This window comes from Telopea speciosissima, chromosome 1 (assembly GCF_018873765.1).
Source record: "Telopea speciosissima isolate NSW1024214 ecotype Mountain lineage chromosome 1, Tspe_v1, whole genome shotgun sequence".
Lineage (NCBI taxonomy): Eukaryota > Viridiplantae > Streptophyta > Magnoliopsida > Proteales > Proteaceae > Telopea > Telopea speciosissima.
In genome coordinates this window covers 86,502,316-86,525,157 of record NC_057916.1, presented here as the reverse complement: position 1 = coordinate 86,525,157, position 22,842 = coordinate 86,502,316, and the positions used below count along the sequence as shown (strand labels likewise).

The window sequence follows — 22,842 nt, the reverse complement described above, 5'->3', positions numbered from 1 at the left end:
AGAAGGGACAAATCCAAGATGGCCTCCAGCTTTGTTTTTTTGGTAAAGATAAATCTATTGAGAAACACGTGTCGGACACGTGGGAAGAGAATTACATAAATCTACCGACCACAGAGTGGAATTTGGCCAAACTAACATACATGGCAGGGACAGGGCTTTCCTGGCTAGAGAATCTGCTACAGAGTTAGCACCTCTAGAAATGTGAGAGAAAATACATGATTTAAAAGGGAAGATAGGCAAGCTATGTCTGCAATCTTAGGCTCCAATATCAATGGAGGAGGCCTAGATGCGCTATTGATAAGAAAAACCACAGCTTCACAATCCGACTCCACAATAAGGTCCTCAACACAGTGAGTGATGGCTTCAAGATGACCCTTGTGGATCGCAATAGCTTCTCCAACTGCAATTAACTTATAGTTAATGACCTCCGATTTTGCAAGGATAAGCCGTCCATAGTGATCACGAATTGATGTTCCAGTTCCTCCTTTTTGTTGAGTCATAGTTGAGCTTCAAAGAGGAAGAGGGAGGTGGGAGCCAGGCAGGAGGGGTGGTTGGGATGGAGTGGAAGATGCATGAAAGTTCCTCCTTTGAAAATGAACTTCCCCATATTGTGAGAATGCCAACTGCGCAACCACAATAACTTCTTTCGGGGTCCACAGTTTTCAACCAAAGCACAAGTCATTTCTAGCCTTCCATACGGTCCAGACAATGAGTAAGATAAGGACATGAGGAATCTTGGGTAGGTAAAATCGGATTGGGCTCCTCTCCTTGGAGGACATCGCCCAATGAGGCATCCAATAGTTGGGTTGTGCCGCACACATCTCAATGGCTAACTGGATGTGTGCGGCACAACCCAACTGTTGGATGCCTCATTGGGCACTCATTGGGCGATGCCCTCCAAGGAGAGGAGCGAAATCTAGTAAAATCAAGTAAGCAGTACCTGTTGATTTTATGTTTTATTCTCATTGTACATTTGTGCGTTATTTAAGATCATAAATAAGCCATTAACAAAAAAAATAGGGGCGCTGTTCTCTGTGCTGCAACACAGGTTGCGCCCAGGCACATGGGGGTGGGCGCAATGACCACCCTACCCCCCTGCACAGGTTGTGCCCATGTGCCTGGGCGCAGCTTGCGCTGCGGCACAGAGAACATTCTCTCTTAAAAAATAACGAGAGTTTGAAAATTTAAAATTATGGGAAAATGAACAATAATGGTAAGAGTACCATACAGATTAGGGTTATAAATTTGGATCATAATAGCTGATTTAACTTGGGATTAACCCTGATTCTACACATATTTTGAGTCCATCAGAGTTAGGCCTAGTTTGAGCATATACAATTGAGTATCACCGAGTCTGCATTGATTGCTAACCAATTTTGGGAAGATTGGAATTGAAATCAAGATCAATGGAGAGTGAAGACCATCTCATATTATATATGAGTTTTTTAAACTTTGGTAGATATTGCATGGATACACATTGTGATGCATGCCGATGCAGAAAACGAGATTTAATTGAAGGGGGGGAAAAAAGTGCATCAAGGCCAAGTGTAGATTCCAACGTGCACCCTCTCACATAAGTGTCCAGATTCCCTCCCCTCAAATTTTTATTTTTTTTTGATAAAAGGGTTTATTAATGAAAGCCACGAGAGGCAGAGAAAGTACAAGAGTCGAGAAACAAAGCATTGCATATGAAGGGGGGAAGCATCTCCATTGTGCAATACAATCTGCTATTATGACATGGGCTCGCTATGGAATATTTTGAGGTTTCCCTGTAAGAATAGATATGATAAACAAACTATCACTTTCTATTGTGACTAAGCGGATTCCCTCTCCTCGGGTGATCAACCCATTTCATTTCACACCATCCATAGGATGTGGGGACCATACTGACCAATGAGATTTGGGGGCCAATGTTAACTTTCTTGTTTTGATCCATGCGACTACCATGTGAATAGTTCAAATACCCCCCAAAAAAGTTTCATGTGAATGATGCCATTCTCTCGATTGCTATTAGTGCGGCATACATATTCGAATAATTATTACCTCCAATTCCTCTAATAGGGGGGAGTAGACCCTATCTTGGGCATTGTTTTTGGGCAAGGGGTAGGGTAGTCATTTTCACCCCCATGTGAGGAATTGAAGGAATTTGGGGGGGGGGGGGGGGCAACGCGAATTAGAGGGGAAAACGATTGATGCACATTCCTCCCCAAACTAACGTACATGGGAAACACATTGGACTCCTTTGTAGCGCGCATCCAACAGCCCACAGTACTTGGGCACGCAGCCCAACACTCTGCTTGTGTGTTGGGCTAGGTGCCCAAGCACTGCAGGCCATCGGATGGTGCGCTACACACCATGTCGCGCTACAGAGAACCCAAATCCAATGAGAAACCCTTTCTCTTGGATTACACAGCAAATCTATGCTACCGTTTGTCTATACGCACTGGCGGCGCAGCCCATTGACACTTGGAGTGAGTCTGTGAGAAAAAAATTATATATTCTCCACTGATTCAACGTCCAACGGCCGAACAGTTCGGTAAAATTCCATTCCAATGGTGGTAGGAATTTTCTACCCAAAAAAAAAAAAAATGGTGGTAGGAACTAAAACGTCCCTAAAAAGCGCTAGTGTCGTCATATTCTTGCACCTCTCATTCTTATTTACAGCCATGACTGTTTCAGATGCTTCACCTCTCTGCAACCTCTCCGATTCAGGTCCAGTTAAACCCACTGTCCCATTGATATCCTTCCTTGAACGTTTACAATCAGCCGCTCTTGTTTCATTCGGTGATTCGAACTTCGATCCTAAGCTTTACGTTGATATGCCCCTGAAATTCGATCTTTCAACTACAGAGGATGCTTTTGATAAGCTCCCGAGGGCGAAGAACGGAACGGTTCCTGTTCAGGATCTCCAAAGGTTTATCGAGACGTACATGTACAGTGCCGGAAGCGACATGTTGTACGTCGAGCCTGTGGATTTCGTGGCGGAGCCCGTTGGATTTTTGCCCAAGGTGGAGAATCCAGAGGTGAGGAAGTGGGCGCTGGAAGTGCATTCCCTGTGGAAGAATTTGAGCCGAAAGGTTGCTGATGGGGTCAAAGAACACCCCGAATTGCATACGCTTCTGCCTTTGCCTGGACCATTCATCATTCCCGGATCGCGATTCAGAGAGGTTTACTACTGGGATTCTTACTGGGTTATTAGGTTCGTTTTTTTCCTCATAATCAGGAATAAACTTTCTCAAACAAACAAACAAAGAAAATGAATGCTGTAATCAAATTTGCTTATTTATAATCCGACTATATCCCAACTGCACCCCAAATCATTTGTTCCAATTTTGTTTAGGAATTGAGAAATTGTGAGTTCTAAACAGCCTATTAGGCCATTGCAATTGGAAATGATGACATCAAAATTCCCCCTTGATCAAAGCACAGTAAGCATCCAGAAGCATGGGTACATCCATTGCTTTCTGGGTAGACTCTTCCTCAGAAATCATTCTTGGCACTGGAGAAGGGGTCATCTAAATGTATAAGACTCAAATTGTTAATTAAGTTATTATTAATTTATCCTGCAAAAATTAACAATTGCTTCAGTGTTTTCTTTTCACTATTGTGATGTCTTTAAAAGCTATTCCTAGATTTTAAATCTTATTTATTCAGCATCATGTGGAAATAATTACTGGTTCTGCAGGGGTTTGTTGGCCAGCAAAATGTATACCACCGCTAAGTCCATTGTGTTGAATCTTCTTTACCTCCTAGATGAATATGGTTATGTCCTGAATGGTGCAAGGGTTTATTATACTAATAGAAGGTAAGGTTTCAGAATTTCCTCTTCCACTTGTTTTCTCATTTTTTTAACCCTAAAAAATAGCCTAATTCATTATCTGTTACTGGATTGAATCAGGGGTTGATGTCCATTTTTTAGATCATTCACTCTGTTTTCCTGATTCCCTGATTTCCTCTCGCAGCTGGCATGCATGTCGCAGGTACTGCTTTGCCATAGCTGAGTTGTCTTACCCAGTCAGCTATTGTAGGCTACCTCATATGCATAATGTCATTGGATTACTTAATTACATCCGATTGCACGATAGACCTACATCGATACTCTGCTTCCAAGCTATAAATTAGACATCTCGTTAGTGATTATCTGTTTGTATCTTTCGTCAAATTTCTCTTGTTGACCTTCTTGTCTGTTTATTTTGCTTGATATTGTTTATTGTATATACTTCAAGTTTTGCTATATTTGCATCTCATTATTTATTGAAGTCTGATTTATCAGCATTATGGAACTTCCTGCAGCCAGCCACCACTCCTGAGTTCTATGATATTGGAGATATACATGAGAACTAATGATTTGGACCTTGTGAGAAGAGCACTTCCCTCACTGCTCAAAGAACATCGCTTCTGGAATACTGGTACCTGGAAAATAGTTTCCCTTTGTCACTAGTTTGAGCTTAATGTCTCCGTTGCATAATTTTTCGGGATTAGATATTTTGGTTGCATTCTTTTAGCACCACTTTATTGGTGATTTAAGCTATAACTTGGAAGTTATTTCTCTTAGGCATCCATAAGGTGACCATTCAAGATGCTCAAGCATGCAATCACACTCTAAGTCGATATTATGCAATGTGGAACAAAACCAGACCAGAATCTTCAACTAGTGTATGTCCTTTTTGGTTTAATTAATCTTAAACTGTTTGACAAAATGTCGATGTTAATGTTGATTTATTTTTCAAAATTGTCTGACTTTTCAGGACAAAGAATCTGCCTCGAAGTTCTTGCATGATTCTGAGAAACAGCAACTTTACCGCCAACTAGCAACTGCAGCTGAATCTGGATGGGATTTCAGTACAAGATGGATGAGGTAAAGTTTTTCACATTGTCGTTTCTGCAGTGGATTGATTTATTATTTTTTAATATATCATTCATCTATAATATGTTTTGGGGTTTATTAGTTCACAATGACTGTCCACCCAATTGATGAACCATAGTCTAAAAGTTCTAACTATTAAGCAATAAATCTTTTTTACATTCATACCTTTATTTACCCATGGTTTAACTCTTCATATGATGGTTATGATTCTCATGTCAGTGTAATATTTTGATACGGGACCATCAAGGAGTAGCCTACCATCTTAATAGTCCCAATGAGATGCATGCGTGCATACATACACCATGATTGAAAATATGTATGGGGAGTTTTCTGTTTGAAGGCGCAACTTCTCCTTCATGAAAAATAGTTGCACATATATACATTGGTGTGTGTAAATACATTTCTGGAGTCCCCAATTAAAATGAAGTTGTTTGTAACTTCTTGGATGTACAGTACAAACAACTTCAAGACAGATGCGGTGTAGCAGAAAGAAAGTTTCTGACCAAATCCAGAAGGGATAATTATATTAGTTTGGCCAAAATAGGAAAACTTGCTAAGCATCATTCGAGGCAAGCATGGTTGACATCTGCTGCCAGAACTTTTATGGCATTGGAAGTCAATTTTTAAGGGGATATTATTACATATCAGGGATTTCCACTGCAGGAACACATCGGATCTCACAACATTGGTCACAACATCAATCATACCTGTGGATTTGAATGCATACATACTCAAGGTATGGCTGAAAATTTTTGTCAGAAGTGCTTCAATTTGAAATGCTAATGCTGATGAAACAGTATGGGCTCAAGATGGCATGAGTTGATATATTCCTTTGTCTCAGATGGAGCTAGACATAGTTTTTATGGCACGAACTATAGGGGAAAATCAAACTGCAGAACACTTCTTGGAAGCTTCTCGAGCAAGAAAGAAGGCCATGGAGTCTATCTTTTGGAATGACGAGATGGGCCAGTGGCTTGATTACTGGCTCATAGACAACCATACTTGTGAGGTAAAGTAACATAAGAGATTTGGTCAGCCATTTCTAATCTACCAGTTTTTAAATTTCTCCTGATTTCCTTTGTATTGATGCTTTCAGGAAGTTTCAGGATGGGAGGTTCAAAACCAGAATCAGAATAACTTTGCCTCGAACTTCATTCCCATATGGATTGAATCATTTAACTCAGGTTTATGGTTCTCTGAGTTCACTCTGTTTTTAACTGATCTTTCGAGATATGCTATTACTTTGTCCTGTTAGAATATTCTGTTAATCATTTTAGACTCTTTGATCCATACTCGACCTGGCTCTGTTTTTCTATTGCTCATTCTAAATTGGTCATAAAGCTAGACAGAGTATACAACAAAACGCAGGAGAGTAATTTACCCTTGCTATAATCTATACCCCAAATCCGGAAAGAACAGTCACATCAGACAAATGACATAATGACTTTTTTGTAACACGATGATCTTTTCTGAGTTATTTTTTTTTCGTAACATGATCTTTTCTGAGTGATTTTGTACTTGATTGTGAAGATGGTGCAACGGTGGAAAGTGTTATGAAAAGTCTCCAGAGTTCAGGTTTGCTTTGTGCAGCTGGGATTGCAACTTCCTTGACAAATTCAGGACAACAATGGTTTGTAGGCTTTGGATGTGCTGTTGATCCATGGATAGATAGGAGATAGCTTTGTTATTCTTTGTTCTGATGAAAGTGGAAACAAACAGGGATTTTCCGAATGGGTGGGCCCCAGTTCAACACATGATTGTAGAAGGTCTAGCAAGGTCTGGCTCAAAGGAAGCATGGTCCATGGCGGAAGACATTGCTGTTAGGTGGATCAGAACAAACTATGCCGCTTACAGGAAAACAGGCACGATGATTGAAAAATACGATGTGGAAGCCTGTGGTGAGAGTGGAGGGGGTGGTGAATACATACCTCAGGTAAGAACTGTATTCAAATTGTTGATCATTTGAAAATCCATGCTTTGTGGAAACAGCTTCTAGGGTATATCTAGAAGTAAGTGGGAGTCATCCTGTCCTTCTGATGGAACCTTGAGGATCAAGTTACAAGTTAGATGACAATTGCCATTAAATTCTTTGGTTTCTAAAAGATCTCTTTTTGTGGTTAATTAGAGCTTTTTCATATAGGGAGTCCTAAACAAGGTTTCTTTCTAGACAATTTAATGTTGGTTCCTTCTTAGGAAACTTGTCCCCCCACCCCCCTCAGTGTATTTCCGTACTATTAAGTTTTTGGAACTGATTAAGATTTATTTATGGTTATTTTTGTTGCAGACGGGCTTTGGCTGGACGAATGGAGTGCTATTAGCATTTTTAGAGCAGTTTGGATGGCCTCAAGAACAAAAAATAGATTGCAAGTGAGCTAGGAAATGCAATTTATTAACATATTAAATAATTTAACTTCTATGTTACCTAGGGTTTACATTGGCTTTTTTATTCTGATAAATGTGGACTGGATGGTTTCTTCATCCAAAAATAAATTACAAAAAGGTACGACAATGTAACCTATATCCCAGTTGAAATTTTTTTATTGGGGTATCCTTTTATGCACACTTAGCTGTGAGACTCAATTACCATAGTATTTATTGCATGATTCCTCAGCCATTCTAATTAACTGGCAGTGGTTCCCCTCTCCCAACCATGTATTGGGGTCATAGAGGTCTAGGAGGCTACATATTTGCTTCATGGTGTACACCAATTCCGGGTCCAATTGGTAAAGGTCTCCCAGTGACTAGAGATGCCAATTCCTTTCAGATTTTATTAGCAACCCTACTTGGTTTTGAGGGATAAATGGTAGAGGATGATCTTCCAAGAGTGGCAGTTTGTGTATTAAGGACACAAAGATGGTCCATTGGTCTGGCGTAAAAGATTTTTCTAAAATTTTAGAAGTAACAATTGATTTTTTTTCAAAAAATAAAAGAAGACTATGTAGGTTTGATATTTTGATAGGCAAAAATGGGGATGGTGGCCATCGGCCAGATCCAAATACAAGGACGATGTCAAGCACGGACGGAAAGGTGAGAAAAAAATTAGAGATACTTTAATACCCTGTTTGGTTCTATTTCCGAATTGCTCAAACAATCGGTTTACCGTGACATCAGTATACCGCAATCAAATAGTATTGATGGAGAGTGCGGGCGTGCTATAGTCTATAAGACTCAATGTAGTAGAAGTTTGCACTTCTGAATTCTATCAGGCTATGTGGATCACCCTTTTGCCTCGATAGCTCCAAGGACTTTAGATTAAAGACCAAATTGCATATATTTGCAGAAAAAGATAACAAGAAAGAAAGGTACATACAAAGGAAGTACCACTATTACAAGAAATTACAAAAGAATTTGATAGGAGGAGAAAGAGAGAATGATCGCAAGGATCAGGGGGAAGAAGGGAGTTAAACTAAATACAGAAAGAGAATAAAAGATAATTTAAGTTGCAGCTTTGTTGATTGATTGAGAGATCCTTCCTCTCTTGCGATTTTGGCTTTTATACTTGTGAGAATAGAAACTTCATTACGTGTTCCCTAACTGCAACTGCTATGACGGTTTTAGAACTGTTTTAGGAATCACATTTTCTTTAAGTGATTGCCACTTCGGAAGTGGCTTAATTATGGGTGCTTCACTCTTGTAACCGTTTTGGCTCTACCCGCGTTCCACCTATGTGGGAGATCTGCTATGCTAACAGACCCTCCAAGGTTTAAATGTGATCGGTTTTCTTTTTATCGGTCACTCAGTAATATTCAGGGTGTAACACATACCCTTTTCTAATCCCATTGGTTCGACATCGATCGTCACCGATTTCAGTCCCGATTCCGAACCGTAGTACCATCTACCTTTCCCGAACTTAGATTCCTTGGCTAGGTTATTATAGGTATCAATATATCATATCAATGATGTCGATTCAACACGAATCAGCTAGAATTGGATTGTATCGGCTTTAATTTCAAAACTGAATCACATTCCGCCCGATTCATTGGATCTATATATTTGTATCAAGCTCTGGTGATATTGTCGGCCGATTCAATACTGATACCTAGTCTTTCGTGACAAAAATTTTTAAACATGGAATTGAGGATCGAATCAATCCCCAAAAACCCTAGAATCAACCCCTAAAACCTGAAAAGCCGATGATCTGATCCCCAAAACCCTACAATCGACCACTTTAGAATGTCCATAATCAGGATCTGTCAGGATCTATCAGGATCTATCAGCATCTGTCACTGCCGATCCGACCGATCCGAATCCCATTTTTTGAACAGTGCTGGTGAGTCGTGACTCGTGACTACCATCTTAACCAGATGTTGATATGCGGTGCTGACCGTTGGATATGTTGAGATGCATATTCGGACCTAACAGCTTAGGGTTTTAAATCCGCGCCTCCACCTAGTAGAGGAGTTTACAACTCTTTCTCTCCCTCTGCGGCTCTGCGAGAAACTCTGTAAGTGTGTAAACCCTAAACCAAGTCTCTGCCTCTCATTGAGGATTTCCACGGGAGGTTCTATACTACAGGACTGATCTTGTTTGATCCATTTTATTCAATTGTTCACAGTTTTTGTTCCGTTAGCTCGCTAGATTCTGCTCTTTCTGATTCATATACACTCACTTCTTTGTCTTTTCCCATTTCTGAATTAGGTCGTGATCATTAGTTGTAGAAGAAAGAAAAGGAAACAAGAATGAGGTAAGAATTTTGATTCAACTGCATTTTGTATTTAGTTCTTTTCACTGTCCTTGTTGTACCCTGAATCAGGTATTCTATGAGATCTTGCTTATTCGATAGTTAATGTTTGGATCTCTTCGCCGTTTTGTTAGTGCAGATCATTCTGGCTTGATTAATTTGCACCCGAGAGATTCTTCTTATTTCGTTTCTTAAACGATGTTGAGATTTCCTGATCAACTTTAAGCATATGAGTGCCACCGAAGCGTTGAAATAACTTCACAACTTAGATTATTTCCCCTTCATAATTTTGTTAATTTCGTGTATGATTGTGAACTCCGATGGTCTTCTTAGACTTACTGTTTAGGGTAAGTTTAGGGAAAAGCAAACTGAAGAGCTGGTCTGTTACGATGGAATGAGTACAGAAAAATGTGATTTTTTTTTGGTATGGACATAAAACCGTGAATTAGGATTGCTCTATGATTTACTCCTCAACGAAATAGAAGTAACACAAAATACATGCACATGAATTGTTGTCTTAGGTCAACCAATTTGAAATTCATCTTGGTGTTTAGATGAACTTCGCACTATATTTTTATTCATTTTTCTGAATGGCGAAAATGATATCAACATATTTGAACTGAAATCTAGCTAAATAATGAAGTAGAATATATTACGTCACATCAGATCATGTGTATCAGCAGCTCAATTTTCTTGTGGATAGGTAATATAACTTCTGAAATTTCAATTCTGATCATAAATTTGTGGTTGGGGGTAAGACTTTGGGTTGTTCTGTTCTCTAATCCATCAATTCATATAAATAAGTGTCATGAATTAGTAACGGGCTGTGGTAGTCCGCAGGTTTTAACCTAAAACTGTTCACGATGTATATGATCTTCGCATTGTGTGTACTTAGGGATGGAGATTCCAGAGCACAAGTCTGAATGTACGGTGTGTACTTTGAACCAAATCATATGAGAATTTCACATGTGTATTGCTTTCAGTTGAATTGGAATAAAATCCTAGTCAGTAGTGTACAATTTGTTCCTTAACTTGAGGGGTCCTTATCAATGTAGTTATGCATTGCAAGTTTTGTGGCACCAACAATTGATGTTTCATTGATTATATATTGATGCACTGGATTCGTAGTGTTCGACTGTATTCAAAAGAGGTGCCCAACATAGAATCCCTTGCCTTCATCGGTACTGGATTTTTGTCCAATCAATTACAGACTTGTAAATATTCTCACTCCTTGTTCTTTGAAGACATGATCCTTATGATGAGGATGTAACCTTGCTTGGGATTTAAATTTGTACAGGGATGAACTGAACTCTGTAGGGGGGGGGATTAAAAAACGAATTCTTTGTTCACTGCTATATATGTGGCATTTGTAACTATTAATCAAACCAAGTCAGTTGAGAATAATTCATCCTACAGCGAGCAGGGGTTTGTTGTGTATTCTTTTCTTTCTTAAATGGAGAGCATGAGCCGACCACTATTTTATATTCATACTCCTCCTGTGAACTGATTCTCTCATGGCTGTCACCCTAGCTGTAATGCACAAGGCACATCTGCACCCCCCTCTTCTTCTTTTGAACCATTGTACAGTTACATTGATTATACATGATGCTGCACTGTCTTCATGAATGCATCTATGTGTATTTAGTGGGTCTTTGGGATGTTCTTGTATTCATGTTTACATTGTAGTCTCTCCCTTAGTTGGTTCCTTTGTTCTTGCCCCTACTTGCAGTAAGCTTCAGAGTGATGTTCTGAGAGAGGCCATTGGTCTGATCATGACTGCTGTCAAGGAAAAGAATCGAAAGTTCACTGAGACAATTGAGCTTCAAATTGGTCTGAAGAACTATGATCCACAAAAAGATAAGCGTTTCAGTGGTTCTGTGAAATTGCCTCACATCCCTCGCCCCAAAATGAAGGTTTGCATGCTTGGAGATGCCCAGCATGTCGAGGAGGTCTGACCTGTACTCTGAACTAAATACTATTTGGATACATCAGAATCCATACGCGCTGTTGATCTCCATTTTCTTGTTGTTGGAAATGTAGGCAGAAAGAATTGGATTGGAGTCTATGGACGTTGAGGCTTTGAAGAAAATGAACAAGAATAAGAAGCTGGTGAAGAAGCTAGCAAAGAAGTACCATGCTTTCCTTGCTTCTGAGGCAATTATTAAGCAGATTCCTAGGCTTCTCGGTCCAGGTCTTAACAAGGCTGGTAAGTTCCCAACTTTGGTTTCCCACCAAGAGTCTCTTGAGTCAAAGGTGAATGAGACCAAGGCCATGGTTAAGTTCCAGCTTAAGAAAGTTCTCTGCATGGGGGTTGCTGTGGGTAACTGTGGCATGGAAGAGAAGCAAATCTTCCAGAATGTGCAGCTCAGTGTCAATTTTCTCGTCTCCCTTTTGAAAAAGAATTGGCAAAATGTAAGTATCCTTACCATCTCAGTTTCCTATTTTACCCTTTTGACCTGTATGATATATCATTGTGTTTCTTTGTGAGTTCTCATCCTTGGTGTCTGAATCAGGTACGGTGCTTATACCTGAAGAGTACGATGGGAAAGCCAAACAGAATATTCTGAGTCGTTTTTGCCCGTTTTTGTTTGAAGACTTGGAATGGTGATATGTTTGCAAGTTTTCATGAAAATACTTGCCCGGCATAAGAGCAATAGGCCTCCTTGCTGAGGATTCAATTTTTATTCTCTTAATTTAAATTACAACAACTGAGCCTTAATTGTTCTTTTTTATTAAGGGCGTATTTTGTTTCTCACTAGAACTTTGATCCAAATCAGATTTTTCTTATTAAGTGGTTTTTGGTAGTCGTAATGGTCCTAATGGTTGGAAGCATGTTTTGTGACACTTGGGAGGATGCGAGATGCGGATTTTACCGTACATTTATGTTTTTGTTGCATATTTGCCGTTAGATACTTAAAAGCATTTGATCTTGAATCTTGCATCAATTTCAACTATGTAATTAGATGCTTTTAATGAATTGATCATATATCAAAGTATCAAACTTTAGTATTTGTCTCTCATAATTTAAAATGCTATATAATAGATAATGATGCTATCAAAGTTTTAAAAATTTTAATACGTAATGGTTGTATTTTATTATTTGAACTATTATCTTGTATAATTTCCTAACAATCTGATTTTATTTTTGTTTAGGTTGCACTATTATAATTGGCATGATTTAAAATGCTAATTTAATGATAAATTTGTATTCTAAATGAATATTTTTAGAGTTTTAGTGATGTTGTGGTGTTAAATATGATTGTAGAATGATTTCTGCTATGGTTTAAAATCTTATATGAATAGTCGTGATTTAAGTCAAAGACTAAGACATGTAAAAATATAATGTTGAATCATATGCTTTGAATTTTAATTTTTTAATAGATATAGAACTTTAGCACATTTTGTAATCTACTAATATATAATAACTTCATTGTCTATGGGGCAACGCAAATATTTTTTTTCTTCTAAACATTAGTTACCTCCAATTTAGATGCTAGAAAGGTAGATATTGTGTAATTTATTTTTTATAAACAAATAAAACAGCAAAAATGTAATATAAATTGTACATAGAAATATATTATGTATGCAAGCGCAATGTATGTGGACAAAAGATAAGGTACATGATTTTTCATATTGGATACATCTACAATTCTTGCTATTAGCAAGGGAATTTCATAAGAAAAGTAAAAGTATTGGCAAGGGAAAAATCATTTGGAATACAAAATAAGGAGATGAGACCTCATTTGAGAAAATGTGTATTTTATAGGGTAAAAGATATACTATCACAGGGTGTACTTCCCTCTCATGTACTCTCTCCTCTCCAACCATGTGGATTCCCTTGTAAATTAATCGTGAGGTACTCTCTTGTACACCCAGATTTCTTAAAAAAAAGGGCAAATTTAGTGCATGAGACTCTTGCCAGAGTAAGGTTTGGGGAGGATCATAATATACTCAACCTTACCCTGTTTTCATAGAGAGACTGTTCCAAACTTAAACTTGTGACCACGTGGTCACAATGGAGCAATCTTTATCATTGCATCAAAACCCATATTGGAATAAACATATTATATTGAAAGGACAAAAAAACAAAAGAAAAGGAAGTTAAATTACATAATTTTTTTAACTACTTAGGTGTGTCATTTTCTTTAAAAAAAGTGTATTTAATTATTCATCTCTAGCCAATTTTCTTAGTTTAAGTGTTGAACTCCTGTTTCCGACTATTATTCCAACAAGCTTTCTTTCATATTCCGCCTACTTTTGCCATATGGCAATTCAAATAGTTAGACAGATAGGGTAGAGTACGGATTAACATTTAATTAAATTTCATAGCCAAAATCAATTATACCTTTCCCATGTATTAGCATTGTGAGCTTTTATTTTTATTTTTTGCCATATAGTTTTGAGTCTAGTTTTTTCTGAGCAGGCTTATTCTAGAGGATCAGTTTTTTTTACCATGTGGTAAAATTGGATAGGGGACAGAATTTTTAGACATATAGATTCCAAGGCCCCGATGGCATGTCATGTTTATGTCCAAGCAGAGTTTGTCAAGTGACAAAATAAAACATAAAAAATTAAGGATGAATGTGTGATGCTGTCCTCAAGAACCATTAGATTGGAATAACCTTTGAATACAACATCTCTTATACTTTATTCTGACTATAACTTTTGGTGGTTTCTCATGCTTCCACATCACTCCCAAGGCTGTGTGGTATGCATTCACAGAATAGATCATGGGTCTGGAATGTATTTTGAGACCGATCTTTCTTTATTTTCTCACTTCAGCATGTATTTAATATTTAATATTCACTGTGAGAATATTATTATGGGTCTAGGTCTATAATACATTTGAAACCCCATTTTTTCTTAATCATCTCACATCATGTTAGAGATGTAAATGGATATTTGCAAATTCGAAGTAGTTTCACATATGTATTTGTTTAGGGGCATTCGAATCCATTTAAAGATATTCGGAAAAAAAAAATCGAATAACCCGAAAAAATTTATTTGATCCAAATAGATATCCAATAAATAATAAAAAAAAATTAATTAATTAATGATCTTGAGGGTTTTTTGAAGATTCAACAAGTTCTAAGGAATGGGGAAATGAGAATCATGAGGCTAAGAGACATGGATTGAGAGTGAATCATATTTACCGAGAGAGGAAGGTTTGGGTTACACAAGTCAGGAATGTAAATGGATGGTCGAAAATTTGAATTCGATTGGCATCCATATCCGTTTAGGGATATCGTATTCGATCATGAAATAAACGGATCCGATCACATCCAATTCGTATCCGATCCATATTCGATCTGTTTACATTTCTACCGCAAATGCGTTCTAGAGTCTACAGCCAGAATCTATTTAGACAGTGCATACCAAACGCAGCCTAAATTCTAAACCCTACTCAACTCCAAACGAGTGACCCTTAAACCCCTAAAGCACGAACTCGCGCGAGCTCATACCTCACGACTTCACAGGCGGAAGTCGATTATGGCGTCCCTGGTACCCGAAACAGCCCCGAAGGTTTTGACGGCCGAAACCCTTCGGTCCGCAGCGAAGCTATCAGAGCGGATTCACATCGTTCCTATTCGACTTCGAAGAGCCATCAAGAAATTTCTTCGAGGTAAGAGGTTACTCATATTTACAATCCGAATTCTCTCTTTCCTGCTAGTTTTTTTTTTTTTTTTTTTTTTTTTTTTCTCTGTTTCATAATAGTTCAATCTTTCATTTATCATCGTTGGTGCAATTACTGCTGCTTTTTTTTTGTTGCGAATTTGAATTGGGACCAGAGCAAGAGAAACCTAATATGAAGAGAAAAGTGTTGAGCCTATCCGAGTCATTCAGCGACATTAAGGAAGTAAATCTCCAGCTGTGCACCTCTACTTCAAAGGAGCTCGTTGAAGACCCTCTCAAGTCCATGGAGCGGTCGAAGAGATGGAAGATCAAGACTTCCTATGGAGACATTGGTCTTAAGTATAGAGACGATGAAACTGTCGCTTACGTCGCTTCTCGCATGCCCGCCGTATACTCTGCCTGTTACAGAGTTCTTAGTGAGGTTGATGGAATAAAATGGTTCTCTCTCATCACGGTTTTCAACTCCATATCTTTTCTCATGGCATCGAATTGGTTTGTTGTAGGTTCGGCGAAGGCTACCTGGTTTTTCTCCATCTAGGGTGTTGGATTTTGGCTCTGGGACCGGTTCGGTTCTGTGGTGAGAAGCTGTTTCGATTCTTTTCTGCTGATTCCTTCAATAGGGAGATTTGTTCAACTTAGCACCTGTTTTCTGTAGTGAATTTGATTGCTCTCATTCCCTCCTTTTCAGTGTTTGAAAGTTGTTCTTCCATTAATACTGTAGGGCATTGCGAGAAATATGGCCTCGTTCTTTGAAGAGAATCAATTTAGTAGAGCCATCGAAATCAATGCAACGGACTGGTCAGAGCCTTTTACAGGGTAATCAGCTTTATTAGATCTTCTAATCTTGTAACATGCTTCTTTCAATTGGTGTTCATCATGATCTCTTTTAGACGATTGAAGTCCAGCGTTGAGAATAGTGGTAATGAATCCTACATTTACTTACTGTTCTCCTGGTCTAGCAATTTCTTGCTTCAATCTTGTCTATGGCATCTAAAGATGCGTCCATAAGCCCCATAACTCAAGTATAAAAACATGTTTCCAAGTTCCTGGCAGTACTTTTATTTACAGAGCAACTCAGTCAAATGCTTCTACAGGAATGCAACCTTCGTGTTTCCTACCATTCCATGGCTTTAGAATTCCCAAAATATCATACAAGAAGTGGAAAATGTTGGGTGATCTTTTGGTGCAAGTGATTCCAGCGAGGCTCAGTTAACTAGAACCCTGCGTCTATTTTAGCTGCAGTCCCTGTGTAGTTTAAATTCCTGTCATCATGTGGATGCTTAATGCAGTTGAGTTGATTTCAACTGGAATAATCCTTCCAAAACTGCAGTGGTGTACAAGCAAAAAACAACTAGGTTAGAAGAGAGTTGCAGAAGAATTCCATGTTAACAATTCCCTAAATGAGCATGGTGGATGTGCCCCCATTAAAGTAGAGGAAAGGAGGGCTCATTGTTCTGGAAAGCTTCAGTATTTTGGTTCTAAAATAATCAAAATAAAAGGAGTGCCATAACATGATTATTCCTACGATTACCTACCTCTATTTTGTGGGAGTCAAATCCCTATGATATATAGGATGAGAAAGTTTTGAAGAAAACAAGAGAATTTGGGAGGGGGTTGGATTTAATAAGTGAGTTTTAAAAATGTTCTCAATTTCTCCTCAAGAAAAAGGAATGGGTTATTGTAGAATGCAGGATGCAGGGTCCAGCTTTGGTAGTTGGGCTTGAAGTTTGTAGGAGTCGTCTAGAGTGGGAATGATATTAGAATAGAAAAAGGCATCTGATTGAGCAGGCAGGGGCTCAGGCAGCTTTCACAGTGGTGCAGAGGCACTTGACTGGTTGGACAAGTATGACCAGGTTTGGAAACCCTAACCCAGACGAACCGGCCCAACCCTGGTTTTGGTCTAATAAGGGCTAGTAATAGTTTAATTAGTCTTTGTCTTTTATCATGTTTTGTTTTGAGTTGGATACGTAGGAGGAGATAGACTTTGATTGCAAGTTAGTTTCAGTTTTAGAGTCTTAGTTAGGAGTCTTTGGTTTTTTCTTTATATGCTTGCATGTTCCCAACGAAAAGAACATAATTGAATAGAAAGTTGATTGGGTTTACTTAACATGAGTGAGGTGTGATTGTGAATGTGTGATTCTTCTTTCCTCCTGCAACTCTGAGTTCCTTCTCAGATTTCTTCCCCTTCTTACACTGGCCCTCCACCACACAGGTTTCTGGCTTTATGGTAGCCTGTGATTCAATTTTGGCTAGAATAATGCTTAACAATTTGGGTATGAAAAAGTATTCTTTTGATATGACATCTACAGTTGTTTGAAATGGTTGAATAAAATACTGACTCTTATTTTGGTGTTTGATCAGATCTGAAGGACTTGCCACTAATTCAAAGCTATGATAGCATTCAGGAACTAACACGAAATCTCGAAAAATCTGACAGAGAGCATGACCTTGTAATCGCTGTAAGTTCTATTAGCTTTTCTTTCTAATGGTACTGCAGATGTAACTATTTTGATTTGGCCGTTGCTGAAACTTGTGTGGTCACTTGTTTGTGGGTAACTGTTAACAAGTGTCTTAAATGACTCAATTTTCTTTTCTTTCCTCTACGATTAGCTGTTGTTTTTATTTCATGGCTGGATAAATAGTTGACTTAGTTCTGTATTTCTTTTGTTCTGGGTAAAAATTTTTCATTTTATGTATTTTCAAAAGTTATAAGATTGAATAGCCCTTATAATTTTGTTATGTACATGTAATTTCTTTATTATTGGAAAAAATTGTTTTGTGGTCCTATATGGCCCCTAAAAAAATAGTAATATAAGTCAATCTACATTTTTACTCTTAAAGCATTCTGTAGTTGTGGTGGAAATGGTGACTGCTAAATATTAAGCTGTTCTTAAAGACCATGGACAGCCTGACTGAAGGTCATGTTTACACGTTTAACTTATATGATGAGAAAAATGCATGATAGGGTATCAAAGTCTGTGTAAGTCCTTTGTACCTGTCATTTCAAAACTACGCTCACATAGAAAATTCGGAAAGAAAGACTTGCAACCCTTGTGCCTTTTAGGGCCAGCTTTTCTCCCTTACGGAAGGGGAAAAAATTCAAAATATGGAACTAATGCACTCTCTCTCTCTCGTGATGTTCTGTGACAAGAAAGAAGGGAGTGAAATAACTGACAAACAGAAACAACTTTTATAGGACGAGAAAAATAAACCATAGAAGATATTTACTGGAGACCTGACATAATCTTCTGATTCTTACCCCTCAGTGTGCTCATGAAGAAGTTTCTTTACTGCTATTTACGGTTTTTTCTCCTGTTAGACTAAGGTTAAATTTTGGCTTTCAGCTAGTGCTAATTAGTTTTTTGTCATTTGTACTTTCAATGAAGTCTTATGTACTTGGCGAGGTGCCTTCACTGAAAGACAGAATCACCATAGTTCGTCAGCTTTGGGATCTTACACGAGATGTCCTGGTACGATTTCTTTGCTCACTAGATTGAGTTCATGTTTTGCTGCATTTGTTTTCCAATTTCATGATCAAACTCATGAAATTTTTGTGAAGAATGCAAAATTCTCTTGTGGTGCAATGTTATGAGTAGCTTATTTATCTAATGTAATTATTCTTTTTGTTATACTTATTAGGTGGAGCTAAGTAACCAATTATGGAGTCAAGATATTACTTGATGACCATTGCCATACTCCTATTATGCATATTTAATATCTACATCAGTGTTCTAGTTATGTGCACTCCAAAACCTGTGGGAGGATCATTGTCGAAACCTGCAATAGATTTTATCTCTCCCCCCCCCCCCCCAAAAAAAAAAAGAAAGAAAGAGAAAACAGAAAAGCTCTAAAATTCATAGAAAGGAGTGATATTCCGACTTACCTGGAATTGTCTAGCATCAATGGTGGATTACTTTTACTTGAAATTGTCTAGCATTGATGGTGGATTGCTTTGGATTAGTAACTAAAACTTTACCGTGTAACTTGTAAATGATGACGGGTTTTCTTTATGTTAAAAACTCTTTCATGGACTGATTTTGCCCTATTAATTTCTAAACAAGGGGACATATTTGGGGTAGGTTTTGGTTGAGCCTGGGACGCCGCATGGATCTAACATCATATCTCAAATGCGATCTCATATCCTGTGGATGGCAAAGAGGGTAATTTTTCCCATATACTATGCTTACTGATCTTTCAGTGTGGATATTTTTCAGTATCTGTTATAGGAATACTCAACTGATTATATGTTTATGGATTCTAAGAAATGTCGTAAATGTGATGGATCTGATGAGGCTTCCAAGGATATAGTGGCTTCCAAAAGCGATGCATTTGTGGTTGCTCCTGTAAGTTTCAATTCTTTCCCCAATATTGCAGTCTTTCACATTAATTTGTTCTTCAACTTCGTGTGTGGGTGTGTTTTTTACATTTCTTGTTGTAGTGCCCTCACGATGGAGCTTGTCCATTGGAGAACACTGGCAAATATTGCCATTTTGTTCAGCGTTTGGAGAGAACTTCTTCACAACGTGCATACAAGGTGAGCTTTGTAATTTGATCATATGTTTGCTTTCCATTGAGTACTGGACTTTTGGTTGCTCTTATAGTCAACAGAAATGTTTTAAAACTGGACCTGAATGGATAGTAGACCAGTCCCTTTTACAGTTCTATATATAGTTTCACTAAAACTAGATCAGAGGTCAAACCGAAAAATGCCTCAGTTCCAGTTTTTCTTTACTTTTTCTTCTTTTTTTTAACCTGTTATGAAGAGAAAATTGACCAAACTGGGAGAAACCATGAATCAGAAAGTAGGGCGGTGCCCTTTTTTCCGTTCAAGGGCTGGTTTGGTCCCGTCTTAAAAACTATGGTTGTGTGAACCCTGTTGACTACCTTTTTGCACAGAGTTGACTTAACCAACAACTATTCGTACTGTCTGGTTGAATCACAGAATCAGATGGTCAGGTTGCCAGGTCATGGATTAGGCCAAACCGTCCCAGTGTTTTTTTTTTGTAATTAAGAAAAGCTTTGATTATGCCTGGTCTATTTCAGATGATCCAACTGTCCAGTCCAAGTGGTTCTTGAACAAATCAATGGCTTTGTCCACTAATGACTAGGGGGTTTTATACCATTGCATAGTGAACCACTTCAAGGTTCTGATGGTTGAACCAGGCGGTCTGGTCCGGCTCTCAAACAATGGTTAATACTCATTGTAATGTAAACTGATCTTATGATATGATACTAATCTGACTCTTACCTTTTTTGTTGGGGGGGGGGGGGGAGGGAGTACATACTTCAGCTTCTTGGTACTCGATAAATGCTTTTGTTATAACCTGAAATTGCAATATGCAAACTGATTCTTTCTTAACTCTCATTTTCGGTACGTTAGTTCATCTGACCAATCAGTTAGTGTTACGAAGTTTTGATGATCTGTTAGGCAATGTTGTTTACTCCTGATCTGTGTTTTTTTATTCTTCCTAAAGAAGGTAATTGACCAATGTTGCTTATTTCTTCTCCGTTTTTCTGTGTAGAGGTCCAAGGGACAACCTTTACGTGGATTTGAGGATGAGAAATTTTGTTTTGTTGCCTTAAGACGAGGGCAACGGCCACAGTGAGTAACTCTTCCATAGCAATGTCATGTTCTATGATGTGGATCTGGAAATTAGGATTAGTCTCCTCATTACCTTAGCTAAAATTCCACTGCTACTATGATAAACAACATGGACATTTGAGATAGAGTGATAGACCAATACTCTCTCTCTCTCTCTCTCTCTCTCTGTTTAAATGAGTACTTTTTAATTTATGTATCTCCCCTCCTTAATAAATTTCAACAGGGAACCCTGGCCGCTTGATGGTATGACATTTGAAACTCTTAAGGAACAGCATGCTAAAAGGAGACCTGAGGATCTTGAGATTGATTATGGTATGTATTCTTTGATTTTGCTGGCACATTTTCATTTCAAATTATCAGTAGAGATGCCTTCTCCAAGCATTTTCTGTCGCTGAGATCATGTCTTTGATTCTTATTTGTCTCCATGAATTAAGAAGCTTCTTCTGTGCATCCAGACTACACAGTTTTAGCATGTTAGAATTTTTTAAGGTTATTAATTGGGAATTTTTCTGTTAATCAATAACAGAGGACCTATACGGGTCTGAGGATGAGGATATTCCCTATGAAGAGGATCGAGTTTCCTACAACTCTGATTTTACAGAGACAGATGCAATATCTGAGCATGAAGAAGTGGAAGAAGAGGGAGAAGATGCCCATGCCAGTCTGGGAAGTGGTTGGGGTCGCATTATCTTCCCGCCTGTTCGGAGAGGCAAGCAAGTAGCAATGGATGTATGCCGATCAATTAAACGTGATGGGTCAGAGGGCTCTTTTGACCGTGTGGTCATCACCCAGAGTAAGAACCCTACCCTACACAAACAGGCACGTAAGTCCTTCTGGGGGGACTTGTGGCCATTTTGAGCCTTTTTCCCACCATTTTACTGTTCGTGGAGCTGGGGGTGTTGGCAGCGATTGCACTGGTCGTTTCCTTTTCTGTTTTGCTTCTCCTTGTGGACAATCCTATTCTCATGTGGCAGAAGCTTTGGCAATCAGGAAAGCACTTCTTTATGCTCAACAGCTGGGTTTGACAAGTATCTGCATAGAGAGGAATAACTTAATGATCATATCCATTTTGAAAGGCTCTATAGCTAACATTCCATGGAGGATCAAGTTTATTATGGAAGACTTTTTGCTCACCAACAGCTTTGTTTACATTCATTTCTCACTCCCCCTTGGAGAAGGGAACTCTGTAGCAGATCGTCTAGCCTCTCATGCGACTTCGATCCTCTCAGATCAGCATTGGGTTGCTTCCCCTCCCCCTTTTATTTGTTCAAGTTTGTATTCAGATTCCTGTAGGACTTTCTTTCCTAGGGGCTTTTGATAATAAACCTTTTTATCAAAAAAATAAAGAAAAAGAAAAAAACTGTTCGGTGAGATAATTTAAGTGTGCAAGAGAGAAATGTAAATAAACTATGTTTTAATGTTTATCCTTTTCTTTGTAAGCTTTGTATGGCTTTTGGGCAAATGTTGATGGAATAGATCCCAGGGTCCTCCATTGCCAAGTTCACAACTCCAACCGAACATTTATTAGTTTGAAATTTAATATTCGTTTTCCCCTTCAGTCCACTAAAACAGGAGTTGTTTGTATTCTAAGAACATCATTCCCCTAATTCGGTTCCAGATATGTATATGATTGACTCTGTACAATTGCACCTCCCAGACCGTGCAGTAGCGTGAGCATCATACATTGGGATGCTCTTTTGGTTTTTTTTTAAAAAAAAATTTGTATATGATAGACATGGTAACTGGAAATAGCCTCCTTGCTAAAGCAGGGCCGTAGGGGTAAGGCTGTGCACATTATGACCTTTCTCAGACCCCATAATGGCGGGAGCCTCATGCACTGGGTATGTTTTTTTTGGGAGAAAGTTCTCTGTCGGGGAGTGTGGCCTAAGCCAACACTCCAATGAGTCTATCTCTCTCCTCCACATATGAAAAAACCTCTGGCCCCTTGTTTTAAGGAGGAGAAAGATAGACTCATGGGAGTGCTGGTGTAGGCCACACTCCCGGACAAAAAACTACTTCCTTTTTTTGTATTGACATGGTGTAGGAAAGACATACACG

General features: G+C 38.5%; 3 protein-coding genes across 4 annotated transcripts; all 3 read left to right on the top strand.

The window, feature by feature from the left end:
- The first annotated feature begins 2,603 nt into the window (after positions 1–2,603).
- Positions 2,604–7,241, top strand: LOC122649085 (probable trehalase). The gene is made up of 11 exons (XM_043842483.1): positions 2,604–3,199; positions 3,686–3,805; positions 4,294–4,409; positions 4,556–4,656; positions 4,749–4,858; positions 5,531–5,603; positions 5,709–5,876; positions 5,964–6,051; positions 6,398–6,497; positions 6,587–6,800; positions 7,152–7,241. The coding sequence occupies exons 1-11, from the start codon at positions 2,667–2,669 to the stop codon at positions 7,236–7,238; spliced, it is 1,710 nt and encodes a 569-aa protein (XP_043698418.1). The 5' UTR covers positions 2,604–2,666; the 3' UTR covers positions 7,239–7,241.
- Positions 7,242–9,499: 2,258 nt separating this feature from the next.
- On the top strand, positions 9,500–12,133 carry LOC122648491 (60S ribosomal protein L10a-like). Its single transcript, XM_043841695.1, has 4 exons — positions 9,500–9,551; positions 11,278–11,497; positions 11,589–11,960; positions 12,062–12,133. Exons 1-4 carry the CDS (start codon positions 9,547–9,549, stop codon positions 12,113–12,115), a joined length of 651 nt encoding a protein of 216 aa, XP_043697630.1. The 5' UTR covers positions 9,500–9,546; the 3' UTR covers positions 12,116–12,133.
- A 2,870-nt stretch (positions 12,134–15,003) lies between these two features.
- Positions 15,004–22,209, top strand: LOC122640006 (methyltransferase-like protein 17, mitochondrial). 2 transcript variants are annotated; one of them, XM_043833091.1, is made up of 13 exons: positions 15,004–15,171; positions 15,338–15,603; positions 15,686–15,759; positions 15,904–15,998; positions 17,544–17,641; positions 18,569–18,652; positions 19,262–19,342; positions 19,445–19,525; positions 19,621–19,716; positions 20,705–20,784; positions 21,008–21,096; positions 21,311–21,662; positions 22,145–22,209. In XM_043833091.1, exons 1-12 carry the CDS (start codon positions 15,039–15,041, stop codon positions 21,640–21,642), a joined length of 1,509 nt encoding a protein of 502 aa, XP_043689026.1. In that variant the 5' UTR covers positions 15,004–15,038; the 3' UTR covers positions 21,643–21,662; positions 22,145–22,209. The 2 variants fall into 2 exon arrangements, with proteins under 2 accessions (XP_043689026.1, XP_043689019.1); XM_043833084.1 differs by lacking the exon at positions 22,145–22,209 and having other exon boundaries at positions 21,311–21,668.
- The last annotated feature ends 633 nt before the right edge of the window (positions 22,210–22,842 follow it).

Bases quoted from the DNA above. Each gene is read 5' to 3' on its own strand.
- LOC122648491 (XM_043841695.1), top strand. The intron at 11,498-11,588 runs GTCTGACCTGTA...TTGGAAATGTAG, and splicing joins ATGCCCAGCATGTCGAGGAG to GCAGAAAGAATTGGATTGGA. The intron at 11,961-12,061 runs GTAAGTATCCTT...TGTCTGAATCAG, and splicing joins TGAAAAAGAATTGGCAAAAT to GTACGGTGCTTATACCTGAA.
- LOC122649085 (XM_043842483.1), top strand. From the start codon at position 2,667: ATGACTGTTTCAGATGCTTCACCTCTCTGCAACCTCTCCGATTCAGGT. The intron at 4,657-4,748 runs GTATGTCCTTTT...CTGACTTTTCAG, and splicing joins GACCAGAATCTTCAACTAGT to GACAAAGAATCTGCCTCGAA. The intron at 5,604-5,708 runs GTATGGCTGAAA...CCTTTGTCTCAG, and splicing joins TGAATGCATACATACTCAAG to ATGGAGCTAGACATAGTTTT.
- LOC122640006 (XM_043833091.1), top strand. From the start codon at position 15,039: ATGGCGTCCCTGGTACCCGAAACAGCCCCGAAGGTTTTGACGGCCGAA. The intron at 15,604-15,685 runs GTTGATGGAATA...GGTTTGTTGTAG, and splicing joins GTTACAGAGTTCTTAGTGAG to GTTCGGCGAAGGCTACCTGG. The intron at 19,343-19,444 runs GTAATTTTTCCC...ATGGATTCTAAG, and splicing joins TCCTGTGGATGGCAAAGAGG to AAATGTCGTAAATGTGATGG.